This window comes from Oncorhynchus gorbuscha, linkage group LG02 (genome assembly GCF_021184085.1).
Source record: "Oncorhynchus gorbuscha isolate QuinsamMale2020 ecotype Even-year linkage group LG02, OgorEven_v1.0, whole genome shotgun sequence".
In the NCBI taxonomy this organism is placed as follows: Eukaryota; Metazoa; Chordata; class Actinopteri; order Salmoniformes; family Salmonidae; genus Oncorhynchus; species Oncorhynchus gorbuscha.
The window spans coordinates 63,368,198-63,382,197 of record NC_060174.1 but is presented as its reverse complement, the minus strand read 5'-3'; the positions used below and the strand labels follow the sequence as shown (position 1 = coordinate 63,382,197).

Genomic DNA, 14,000 nt, shown 5'->3' with positions numbered 1-14,000 from the left:
TCAAAATGTTGATGTGAAAAGAAGGAAATGCATTCAATGAATTATGTGTTGCATTAACACAACATTATTAGACCATTTTGTAATTAAGGTTTAGAATAGCCTACAGCATGGAATTGAGAGGGGATGTGGCGGGTCAGGGAACTGGAGCAAGATTGGCCCATTAGTTAATGGAGGACGCCTGGCATGCGGAGTCCAAGAGAATGAAAGGCCTAATCCCACTCTGTCGCAGATAACAGGCTCTTGTCCGCATGACTCTGTACCTACAGCTTGTTTAAGGGTTTAATTGCTCCTAATTTGTGCGTTAAAGACCTGCTATTATGTCGCTGCAAAGTTGCGACCAAATTATACCCTTTATGCGAGTCGAGTGGTATTTTTCACAGAGCAGAGTCCATGGTCATTTTACAGGAGTTAAAACAAATAGGTTTTTGGCCCATTATATGGGCAGGCTCGGTTCTAGACTGAAAAGCATGAGCGGTGGAGCAGACAGGTAATTGTCACGCTTGTCAAGGACCACCAGTGACTCTAACGTCGCAGCCAGTAGGCCTAAGAAGTGTCCAGTCTCCTATGTGGGCATGTTCATGTATTTTTGTACATTTCCAAAATGAACACACTAATAATACGATTTCATATGCAGCCCATTGCATCATATTCCATTAGCCTACAAGTTGGTATTGTCATTCGTGGGAAAGCAATGCCATGCCATGGGTATTACAGAGTTCTGGACGTCCCTCCATATAGCGCAGCAAGCAGACTGTCTACAGCAGCCTGTGAAAAACGCATGTAGAAAGTACACGGTCTACAGCAGCCTGTGAAAAACGCATGTAGAAAGTACACGGTCTACAGCAGCCTGTGAAAAACGCATGTAGAAAGTACACGGTCTACAGTAGCCTGTGAAAAACGCGTGTAGAAAGTACACGGTCTACAGCAGCCTGTGAAAAACGCATGTAGAAAGTACACGGTCTACAGTAGCCTGTGAAATCGGTATGTAGAAAGCACACTGTCTACAGCAGCCTGTGTAAAATGCATGCATGTAAAATATAACATTTAACATATGGAAAAAGGAAGAAGCCCTAGTCATGTATCCCAAACGGGTGACAAAGGCGTATAAGACTAGTTCATATTATGATTTTATCAAGTGGCTATCTGATATATATGTAAAAGCATTATAACCACCCACTGGGCATACACTGGTTGAATCAATGTTGTTTCCATGTCATTTCAATGAAATTAGGTTGAACCAACATGGAATAGATGTTGAATGTATGTCTGTGCCCAGTGGGCAATTATCCATCTGATTTGCTCTCTCTTCCTCTGAGAAAGCACAGTTTTTTTTGAAAGTTTTTCAGTTTTCATCTCAGTTTTCTGAGAAAGAAAAAAGTAGATAGTTTAATGTGGAGAAAAAAATAGGGAAGCTTTTTAGGGACCATTCAAAAACAAAAAAAAATAAAATAAACAATACGGTTGGGAGGAATATCAACCACATTCCACTGTTTACTCAAACATGATTGGTTCCCATCCCTTTGAAGGTCTTGTTTAGAAGACCTAAAGTGAAAGAAAATGTTTTCATATTGCTTAATTCAATCAGAGCGAGGCGGGGGCTTTCACGCGCCACGCATTCGGCCTCTCAGTGACAGAGTCGCTTTTGTGTGAGTCTATCCGCCGCTGTCACACACTTTAATTCGAGTCTCTTTCTCTTGCATTGAAAACTCTCCACAATGACATTCAATAAGAGCCGGCGAGTGAAAACCTGGTTATTTTTATATATTCTTTCCCGGACTCGGCGGGGGCCGCGCACAGGAATTAATCACTGTTTTTGAACCGCATTGCCTTCAGGTTGTGACTTGGCCTGTTGCTATACATTGGCCTCAAAATGAACAATAACATTCACACGTTTTAAATTAAACACTTTGTGTTCTTGCATATAGGCTAGTCCTAACTGCATAGACCTGACTTTAGAAGCACTCATTATACATATATAGGCTTTGTTTACTATGCCTTTGACCTAAAAAATGATATGTCCTTTAGGCCTAAATAAATCATGTGTTGACAAACATTACGACATACTTGCAAATTCAACATTGAAGTCTTATCGATCCAAATTATGCGGATATGCATATGCTTGTATTCCAATAAATATCAACATGTATAGCCTATTCAAAGTTAACATTACAGAGCAAATACCACTCCACTCCCCAACTTTCACTCATGGATTGATCGAGTCAAACATTCTTAGCTGTTAAATTACGAGCATATTGTAGGATAAGTTCTGACGTTCCATAAATACAGGTCTCTTCTAAAAAAAAAAGAGAGACCTTGGTCTCCATGTTAAAATAAAGGGTAAACATTTGAATATTTTCGGAAAAAATAAAAAACAATAGAATGGACTACCCCAGTATATTGCCAAAATGTTTATTTCTTAAATTATAACGGCCTATATTAAAACGTCTTATAATACATGAGAGCGAAGCTAAGGGGAGAAGGGGTTCTGCCGCCTCTTGCGGCGTGGGTGGGGCTGACAAGAATAGATTACATTATGCAGTTCATTTAGTTAACAAGTGAAATAATGAGGAAGCGTGCAGTGTGAATGCCAAGAGAAAAGGCACAAACCCCTATTGAGAGCTCTTAGACGTTCGCGTCGTAACCGTCACATGGCCCATACCGGGACTACAACTATTTAAAGCGCAACAGTGTCCTTTCAGCACCACTCCGCTGTCCATCCGCCAAGCAACCAGTTCAGAACGAGACTCCGCGCTGACTGAAAAAGTTTACCAAGAAGTACTGAGCAGCACGTTTGCAAAGATGCCGAGGTCCTTTCTTGTGGATTCCTTGATTTTGAGGGAGGCAAATGATAAAGGGAGTGAAAACAATCCACCTTTATTTCCCTACGCTATGCATCCGTCCCACCCACTCCATGGGTTGTCTTCGGGTTCTTGCCACTCACGGAAGGCTGGCTTGCTGTGCTTCTGTCCGCTATGCGTATCCCAGCTACACCCGTCACCACCAACCTTGCCACTCCTCAAGGCATCCTTCCCTACCTTCGGCTCCCAGTACTGCCATTCCGCACTATCGAGGCAACACACGTCCTCCACTGGAGTCAACCTCAACCATGGTCCGGGGATATATCAAGCAACCTATTCGGTTCCAGACCCACGCCAGTTCCACTGCATCTCCATCGGTGAGTAAAAATGATTGAATGCGCTACGGATACCTTTGCACATAATGAGCTGGTGTGTTATTTAGCATTTTGGATAACTTACCTAAATGGGTATTTTTTTGTGTTTTTCCAGAAAACAACAACAGCCAACTTCAGAGCAGCAAGCGCATGCGCACAGCTTTCACCAGCACACAACTTTTGGAGTTGGAGAGAGAGTTCACTTCCAACATGTACCTCTCCAGACTTCGGCGCATTGAGATCGCCACATATCTAAACCTGTCAGAGAAGCAGGTCAAGATCTGGTTCCAGAACCGCAGAGTCAAACACAAGAAGGAGGGGAAGAGCGGCGCGCACAGAACCGGCTCCCACAGTTGCAAGTGCTCATCCATGTCATCTGCACGGTGCTCGGAGGAGGAAGACGATATGCCTATGTCTCCCTCCTCATCGGGGAAAGAGGATGATGGAGAGCTGTCGGTCTCCCCCTGAACTTCCTCTGATCCTCAACAGAGACAATTGGTCCTCATTGCACCTGTGGAATTCTGAATGCAACCAAAAAGTCGACTGTTCTTATCGTGTTCAGTCACCTGTATATAGGAAGAGAACAAAATATATAAAAAGGGAATTCCCCTGGAATGTTGTATAATTGTATACTTGTTGTACGTTTGGTATGTATTTTTTTTCTAAAAACGGTCTATTTGCTGTTGCCTATCCAAATGGATGCTATTACAACCAGACAGTTGGATATTTGTATCATGATATAGACCTACCCAAATAAATAGCAACATTTGTTAGTATTATTTTGGGGAAACAATAGCTGTATTTTGTATAATAGTGAACACTGGTTTAAGCACATCTATTTGGATGGAAATGTGACGGAGATATGGAATGTGTGCGGGACGGAAAGATTTTTCCCTCACAATGTCACATCACTGAGATCAAATTGTTATTATACCTTCAGTGTATTTGAAAATATGTATTTATTTAAAAATGTTAATATTTAAATAAAGAATATTTCTTAGTGTTATACTCATGGCTTTGTGTCAAATGTTTTACACTGGCGCACCACTGGGAGCGCACACACAGAGCGGATGCGCACTGAGTTCATGCGTATTATCAACCAACTAGTCCACAACACGGTCGGGAAACTTTATCAGAAAATTTGCTTTAGACATAATGAGTAGTACAAACAAAAAAAACGACGATATGTTTTGGTCAAAATATGTTACCAACAGAGTGTTGGATATGGCACTTGGGTCAAAAAATCGTGCCATCCTCAGAAGGCATGTTTTGTTTGTTGCAACATTATCCATTTCACATTTATTTGTGTCTGCATGTTCACATACCATATACATCAAGTATATACATTATTCTATAGATTAATTCATGAATCCAAAATAGGTGTTGGTTTATATCAGATAGCACATGTGCATAATGCACGCGCACGGTCTGTTTACTTTAAAGTGTGGATAAAAGAGAAAGAGCTCACTGCTAAAGACGTTTTTCTGTCCAGGGAAAAAGTCGATGTACTTTTTAGAGCCATTTTCGTAGGCAATGCTGAGTATTACGCACAAATACACTTGGTAATGTATGCTTCCCCCTTGCTACATTCAAATGGTGCAGCTTTACATTTAAGATGCCCGTTTGAATCCAGCTACAGTGCAGAAGAAGCCCGCGCGCAAGGAGTGAAAGTGTTCCAAAATATGTCCTTGTTTCCCTCTCAAAACAAGTGCTATGGTTATGATCATCTCCGTCATGAAGTCCCAAGAAGACATTCATGTGGGTCCTCTCATGCCTTCCCTGTGGAGTGCTCTCAAAGCCCGCGTTAACATGCAGGGGCCATTGGATCTCCACACATCGGCTTTCACTCTTGTCATATCAGAAATCCGCTTCATCTCAATGTCCTGGTCCGTCTCGTGCGAGGGAGTTAATAACCACTACGGGGTGTATTAACGAGTGAATGAAAGTGAGCAAGTGAATACATTCATCACTGTGTAGGCGACATTTAAATAAATATGGTAAGATAAAGGCTCATATGCTATCCATATAATTCCTTTTGATCGGTAATTATGTTGGTAAGCTCGTTGATCTCCAAGGTTGTTTTTATTCCTGGTAACTGAATTCTCAAGACAACTAGGCTATAACTATGCCTATGTGTTAGGCTCCATGTCATTCCTGAAATACATTCAAATATATCTACTCCACGTTGCTGCTTATATTTAGGGACAGTTCTGCCAAAAAGCAATGATGAAAAAAATACTTAATATAGAGAGAATGCATATCAAGTGACTAGATGTAAAAATATATATATATATTTAAAAACGCGTGGTTTTGGAGACCATGGAGTGACAATGGGGCCAAGACTGTGAATACGCCTGCTATACTCGCGCCACATGTTTTCCTTGTTCATTACTGGCTTCTCAAAACTACATTACATTTATTGAAATAGGATTTAAATGCTATTTACTTCTCCGAAAACTTATCATCAGCCCTCTGTGACAACAAACACTCATCTAGGACTGCACATTCACTAAATTATTCACGTTATTGTGCCTTTGGGCGAGAAGTTGCACTTGTAAACTTTCCTTTAATTGTTCACTTAAACATTTTAACAAAACTCCAATATTAGCATTTGTTAAGATAGGGGATTAGGCCATTTTGTTAATTGCACCATAGAGCCCAATTTTGCGTCCAAAGCCCCCTTTATCCATTCAATAGCCCGGGGGTATGCGCCCTGGAGGAGCTTATAAACCCGGTGCTCCAAATGCTCAATTTATTTATTCTTAATTTTGAGCCGATCAATTCATTGAAGCAAAAAAGGCTACAGTGTCTTTTTAAGAGAAGAAAAGCGAATTGTTGACGTGACCTTGACGGGGCTGCTGAGAGGGCTACCCGACGCTCGAGGACCGCTTGAGTCAACAGGCGCCCATCTAGCAGACTCGCCCTTGTCTTTATTCCAACTAATTTTTCATTTACGGCTTTTCTTAGACATGTCTCTTATCTATCAGATTAAAAGAGCAGCTTGTAACAAATCAGTCTGCCCGATTTACAAGAGCATTATGCGCGGACAAAGGGAGCAGGCCGTCAGTACCTGAGTCTGGTAGACGGTGCGGCGCTGCAGCTGATTCGATGGTTTGAAAATGCGCACGAAACAAAATACTTGAATCCTGAAAAAAAGAGCCTTTGTACGTTTCTTTAGAAATCAAGAAATTCTGCATGACAAAGGACAATTAATAAGCCGTCTTTTCACGACCAGCAGCTGGTTTCCCCGTCAAGGAAAGTTGGAAAAAATTCAGACTGAATGCGCGCAAAAGCCCTTTGCGCGCAGACAGCTACCCAAGGTGACCCATTTGGCACAGTTAAAATAACCAAGCCGAAGCAAAAGCGAGGGAACTGTCAAAAACATTTAAGCTGGAATATCTTGAAATTGCAAATCCCTTTATGTGGAGGGACGCTGCCGATGTGGGTTACTCTTACAATGGAGGTGGTTAAGTTGGAGAGGCTTTGGAAACGGACACGTGGCTTCTCAATGAGAGCTCCTTTGGACTCGCGTGGCTCGCTGCGGCACTACACATTCAAATCAAGTTTAAACACTATATTTAATCAAATAAATACACAAATACTATGCAACATCATTTTGCTAACACATCGTAATAGATTATATATTCATAATTTAAAAAATACATGTTATTTACATACAATTGTAAAGAAAAACCATAGAGCACACGGTGTATTTTTTCTATCCTCAGCTTTGTACATCAAGAATGATTATGAATCACTGGGCAGGCTATATGCTACATCTTTACCACTTCATTTCTGAAAAGGGAGTTAAATGTTTTCTTGCCTTGTACCAACAACATATTTAGTGAATAATTTGTTGTTCTCTGCCAGAACAATGGATCCATTATCTGAACAATGTCACAGTTGGATATGGGAAAGCATCCACGTGAGAAAAACACCTTTAGCCTACTGCAAAAAGCGATCATACAAGTGATCTACTTCCAATCTTACTTTGACCTTATACAGGCTATTCAAAACAAATTAGGCTACCTTTAGATATAATCGTGTTGGCTAATATATATGTTTTAAGCCTGCTCTAGCTAAAACAGCCAGTGAACTTCATGGGAGCGAAGATAAATCGTTTTTCACGACGGCTTTCACATGGGCTGTTTTTGTTCGTTTTTAAGCGATTTGCTCCGGGCTGTTGTAATGATGGTTTCCGAGCCAGTCTGTTAGAGTCCAGATTGCAACTGTGTAATGAGATCTTTTTCCATTTCACTAAGTTTGGTTTAAAATGTCTAGACTTGCATGGAGATCGAGGCCCTCAGAGGTCCTGGCGCGTGGGTATACGGGGCCGTTGGTTGGGGCCATCCAGGGAGACAGGGTCAACGGCTATGGTTCTGATTGTGGCGACGCACCCAGTCAGGTAATCGATCACGATAGGGCAGTAGACATCGATCATGACCTTGGTAAACTCAATCCCATTTGGCCGTCAGCCTGTCACTTGTCGTTTCACTTTTCTTTGAAGATATAGCCATAAGCCCAACAGCCTTTAATTTAGGATCGACAACCTAATTCCACAAACATAGAACATAGAGCATTGTGTGTGTATATATGTATGTGTGTGTGTGTGTGTGTGTGTGTGTGTGTGTGTGTGTGTGTGTGTGTGTGTGTGTGTGTGTGTGTGTGTGTGTGTGTGTGTGTGTGTGTGTGTGTGTGTGTGTGTGTGTGTGTGTGTGTGTGTGTGTGTGTGTGTGTGTGTGTGTGTGTGTGTGTGTGTGTGTGTGTGTGTGTGTGTGTGTGTGTGTGTGTGAGACAGAGAGTGCGCGCGACACTTAAGAAATGACGCAACACTTTTCCTATTATGTAATATCCTAGTTGGCCTTGCCTTAAATAGTGAAACCAGTTAATGAAGTCTATAAGTCTGTTGTAAATCTGCAACATGTAGTTCTACTGTTGTTCAGTATACAGGGAACTAGAATTTGCAGCTATTGGTGTCAAGGCTTCGCAAAATAATGAACTGCGCTGAATTGGAACTGAGCTTTCAGTTTACCTAAGCGATATAGAGACATGAGAACAATACCATAGGGTGCAAAAATAATGTGACACTCACGTTTCCGCCCGCATGCACTTCAAGTGTATACCGAACTGTTACAATCTCTAAATGTATCCTTTTGGTAGAATTTTGCACAGCTGAACAATTCTCACTACCTCATATGCTATTGAAATCTTTATAACTTGACAAAGCGCGCTTGGCTGCGGTCAAATGGGCATGTTTCGCCCGATCACATTTAAATATGCGAATTAGTCATGAGTCTTGACGCAAACTGCCGAAGTTGCTCATTTGTTTTCACTATGGAGAAGGAGGGGGTTACTACAGTCATCATTTTGAATTTAGGTGATATACCTCTTTAAGCAGTCTTTTACCGGAATGTCATAACAAGAAAATGATCTGGAAACGAGAATTCGTACATGCCGCCCAGGGAATGACAGCTGTCACAATAGATTATCTTGTTCCATTTTCTCACTTATCAGCCTTTTGTGGTGTACCTAACAGTGTATGATACCCTTCCTGATTAGCACTACGTAAAACAAATCTGAGAGAGAGACTGAAGAGAAATGGGGAGATTTTATGACAGGCAGCAATATAGGCCTTTATTTAATCCCAATATATGACGTTTGATAACCACATTCACAATGGCCTAGACTCATCATTGGATGTAGCTACCTAGGACAAATACTTATGGCAAAACACATAAATTGTACGTGAAATATGTTGTCAGTCTCTGCTCATCGTCAGGGAAGGAAACAAATCGTGCTGGCCACAGACTGGAGTAGGAGCGTCATCTAGTGACGATATTATTCAACACTTCTTTATTTGGAATGCTTCTCTTCCTTACATAGGCGGCCTATGTAAAGAGGGGGAGCATTCCAAATTATAGATATGTTAGGCCTATGATAAAATTGTTATCTTTTTTAAAAGTTTGACAAAAATGTGTTTTGGATAGGCCAACTTCAAAATTACAGTAGACATTTAGGCCTGTTGCAGTATAAATTATGCTGTATCTAGGCCTATGACAATTTATATATATTGTTGTCCTGTCATAGTGGCCGTGGTACTGTGAAAAAAACATAGTCTATACTAGATGTTTTTGGATTCACTTCTGAAGACTAATAAGATTGAGTGTGGTGGGCTACAACCAACCAACTCAATGCACCAAGTACACATGTTGATCAGGAGCTCTACCGGGGCATTCTCATTAATTCTGTTATATACAGACAAGTGATATTTGCATAATTTAGCTTATTCATCACTCATCAGTAATGCACATTAAAGCTTGCATCATGCATGTGACAGACCAATACCTCACAAGGCTTCTTCTCTCTAAGCTGAGACCTTGAAACTCAGATATCCCTTTCTCAAAACAAGGGTCTGGGCATACTGCCAAATTGCAGATACTGATAGTGAGGATTTGTTTCATCAGTCACTTGCATGAACACAGAAATGGGTTATTAGAAAAGAACAGAAATACTACACAGAAATGAGTTATTAGAAAAGCACAAACATAAGATGTCCTGCATCTGCAGGAACCCCTATTTATACTTCTATTCGTCAATCTTTATGCATTACATAGGCGGGAGGTGCTCCAGTACAGTAGATGGCGGGAATACACCATAACGTTGGATGCCAACCGCCGATTAACCTCACAGAAGAAGAAGAGGCGGGCACTGTTTTCCCGCGGTTTTGTTAACGATGGCGAGGGCAGGTGTTTCCGCAGGCGGGAGCGAAGGACACTGTGTGCTTACTTAGCCAGCTAATATTGTAATGTGCATGTCTCAATATATTATCTTTAATAACTTCTTCTGGAAAGGACCCTACATCTCAATTTCCGCCTAAAATGACATACCCAAATCTAACTGCCTGTAGCTCAGGGCCTGAAGCAAGGATATGCATATTCTTGATACTATTTGAAAGGAAACATTTTGAAGTTTGTGGAGATGTGAAATTAATGTACAGTGGGGCAGAAAAGTATTTAGTCAGCCACCAATTGTGCAAGTTCTCCCACTTAAAAAGATGAGAGAGGCCTGTAATTTTTATCATGGGTACACTTCAAATATGACAGAAAAATCCAGAAAATCACATTGTAGGATTTTTAATAAATTAATTTGCAAATTATGGTGGAAAATAAGTATTTGGTCACCTACAAACAAGCAAGATTTCTGGCTCTCACAGACCAGTGACTTATTATTTAAGAGCCTCCTCTGTCCTCCACATGTTACCTGTATTAATGGCACCTGTTTGAACTTGTTATCAGCATAAAAGACACCTGTCCACAACCTCAAACAGTCACACTCTAAACTCCACTATGGCCAAGACCAAAGAGCTGTCAAAGGACACCAGAAACAAAATTGTAGACCTGCACCAGGCTGGGAAGACTGAATCTGCAATAGGTAAGCAGCTTGGTTTGAAGAAATCAACTGTGGGAGCAATTATTAGGAAATGGAAGACATAAAAGACCACTGATAATCTCCCTCGATCTGGTGCTCCATGCAAGATCTCACCCCTTGCGGTCAAAATGATCACAAGAACGTTGAGCAAAAATCCCAGAACCACACGGGGGGACCTAATGAATGACCTGCAGAGAGCTGGGACCAAAGTAACAAAGCCTACCATCAGCAAGGGCATTGAAGATGAAACGTGGCTGGGTCTTTCAGCATGACAATGATCCAAAACACACTGCCCGGGCAACGAAGGAGTTGCTTCGTAAGAAGCATTTCAAGGTCCTGGAGTGGCCTAGCCAGTCTCCAGATCTCAACACCATAGAAAATCTTTGGAGGGAGTTGAAAGTCCATGTTGCCCAGCAACAGCCCCAAAACATCACTGCTCTAGAGGAGATCTGCATGGAAGAATGGGCCAAAATACCAGCAACAGTTTGTGAAAACCTTGTGAAGGCTTACAGAAAACATTTGACTTCTGTCATTGCCAACAAAGGGTATATAACAAAGTATTGAAATAAACTTTTGTTATTGACCAAATACTTATTTTCCACCATAATTTGCAAATAAATTCATTAAAAATCCTACAATGTGATTTTCTGGATTTTTTTTCTCATTTTGTCTGTCATAGTTGAAGTGTCCCTGTGATGAAAATTACAGGCCTCTCTCATCTTTTTAAGTGGGAGAACTTGCACAATTGGTGGCTGAACTAAATACTTTTTTTTGCCCCACTGTGAGTGAATATAACACAATAGATCTGGTAAAAGATAAAACAAACAAAAAAACATGCGTTTTCTATTTTTATTTGATCATCTTTGAAATTCAAAAGAAAGGCCATACATTGAGATAGGAAGCTGTCCACAACAGGGCAACAGTGTGTGTCTAAAGTTTCAGACTGATACATTCAAGAATGAGAGAGCTACATAATATTTAGTATGAAGTCTCCCAGGTGTCACTCATGAGTTTTCCCAAATGTACCCAAGTGGCCTTCAAGTGGACGAATTGGTCAATTGATACATTTTCAAGTACATACAATGGGGCAAAAAAGTATTTAGTCAGCCACCAATTGTGCACTGTAATGTACAGGTCTCAATATATTACCTTTAAGACCTGTCACAACTATGCCCCATATCCCTCAGAATAATCCATTAGGAAAATGCATCTGAAGTAATCGAGGCCCAAAGGATCTGCTGATGATTGGTATATATTTTATAGGTAACTGAATTAGATCTACGAGATCAGTCAAGTTGTTTATTGCGGAAGATTTTCCTATGGAATGCAAAACAGATAATGCCGCTCAATACGGCAGCAGAAGCACCATAGTTTGGGGGTAGTTTGGGGAAAACCCACCGATATGTGAACAGATTGAACTTACCTAGAGTAGACTAGCCTATGTATGGAAGGGATAAATAAACCCGCTTCAGCTAATCTTTAAAACAAAAAGGGACTTGAAACAAAAACTGAGGGACTTGAAACAAAAAAACACAGAACACCTCAACAGGTGACTTACCTGGGAAATAAAGCATTCGATATTTATTGACTGGACATTACGTCTCGGAATAACATGCTGACCACACCGCTCGTGCACGTGCGTCTGCGTGAGCCATCGTGTGCATGTTGATTTTGTCCACCAACACCAGACACGATCAGGACACGCAGGTTGAAATATCAAAACAATCTCTGAATCAACTATATTAATTTAGGGACAGGTCATAAACCATTAAACATTTATGGCAATTTAGCTAGCTAGCTTGCTGTTACTAGCTAATTTGTCCTGGGATATGAACATTGGGTTATTTTACCTGAAATGCACAAGGTCCTCTACTCCGACAATTACTCCACAGATAAAAGAGTAAATCAAGTTATTTTCTAGTAATCTCCCCTCCTTCAGGCTTCTTCTTCTTCTTTGGACTTTATGTGGCTGTTGGTAACCAACTTTAAGGTGCATTGTTGGCAACCAACTTTAAGGTGCATTACCACCACCAACTGGACTGTGGACCTCAGCTCATCTTTCAATCACCCAGGTGGGTATATGCTACTAAAAACCAATGAGGAAATGGGAGAGTCAGGACTTGCAGCGCAAGGCAGTGTGGGTGCAATGATTGAATAACACGTATGTGTAAATGTATTTTGAAACGCTTGCACACACGATGCGGGCGGTGTGGTCAGCATGTAAGGCGGTTCATGCCGAAATGTAGGCCTGTTCATGTCCCGTCAATAAATATATGCCGAAAAAGTGCTCCCTTTTCTTTATTTCCCAGGATAGTCACCTGTTGAAGTGTCCTCTGGTATATATTTTTTGGATACTCCAAGGATTGTGTCTAATAATCCTTTTACTTGACACACCGGTGTGGTGATGTGAGCAAATATACTACGTTTTTGGTTCAAATAGACAGAATTAAATGGTATTTTCTGAGCCTGGCTGACATGGACTGTTTCCTCACCTTATTCTCCTTGTGGGTATCCATGGTTGTTGGTTATTTGCCAGGTAACAATAAGTGAAAACAAAACAAGGACTGAGCAATGGACTCCTTATTTTACTCAACTTATTTTACTCAACTATGAAAATGAATTGTGTTTCTTTGAAAAGATGGGCTTGGCTACCAAGAAAAATACGTTATGGGGAAAGGATCCACAGACAGAGGCTGATTATCCTTCTGCATATCTCTTTATTTACAATGCTGGCTTCCATTGTTAACAAAAATGCAGTGTGGCTCAGTTGGTAGAGCATGGTGATTGCAACTCCCGGGTTGTGGGTTAGATTCCTATTGGGGAACCAGTACAAAAAATGTATCCACTCACTACTGTAAATTGCTCTGTATTAGAGTGTCTGTACCCCCGTTAAGTTACACATGGCCATGGACTGTGGCTATTTGACCATAATATAGGCCAACCAGAGTTTCTTATCATCAGAAAATGGAGCTAATGCATCCCATAACATGTTAACATGGAAATAGCTGTTCAATCAGCCCACTGTAGCAGCCAATGTGTGGTGTTAAATGTAGGCCTACATTCCATGAGACTTTTGAAAAAAACATGCAGGGCTTGACATTGACCTGTTTAGCCACTTGTCCTTCAGACAAGGAGGTGATTGGAAATGCTGTTGTGTTGTTTGATGCAAGAAACCACTTTACAAAATAAAATGCATTATTATTCTCATATCATTATTACAGAGAATCAGACAAATTATGCTACCCTCTGCCTATTGGCTACTTGGCTTGTTCAAGCCTATCTCAAAATACAACATTGCCCCTTTAAGACAAAAAAAAACAGCTCTTTACCAGACTCGCTTTTCAAATGTCTAGAAATGTACACGTTTTGTGCTCTTATAGGAAGCAATCACTCCCCTATT

General features: G+C 40.9%; 1 protein-coding gene across 1 annotated transcript; it reads left to right on the top strand.

The window, feature by feature from the left end:
* Positions 1-2,723: 2,723 nt before the first annotated feature.
* Positions 2,724-4,098, top strand: LOC123993603 (GS homeobox 1-like). The gene is made up of 2 exons (XM_046295944.1): positions 2,724-3,175; positions 3,288-4,098. Exons 1-2 carry the CDS (start codon positions 2,800-2,802, stop codon positions 3,638-3,640), a joined length of 729 nt encoding a protein of 242 aa, XP_046151900.1. The 5' UTR covers positions 2,724-2,799; the 3' UTR covers positions 3,641-4,098.
* The last annotated feature ends 9,902 nt before the right edge of the window (positions 4,099-14,000 follow it).

What these genes read in the sequence shown, in the direction of transcription:
- LOC123993603 (XM_046295944.1), top strand. Translation starts at nt 2,800, where the DNA reads ATGCCGAGGTCCTTTCTTGTGGATTCCTTGATTTTGAGGGAGGCAAAT. An exon ending in GTTCCACTGCATCTCCATCG is followed by an intron (nt 3,176 to 3,287) that starts GTGAGTAAAAAT and finishes GTGTTTTTCCAG; the next exon opens with AAAACAACAACAGCCAACTT.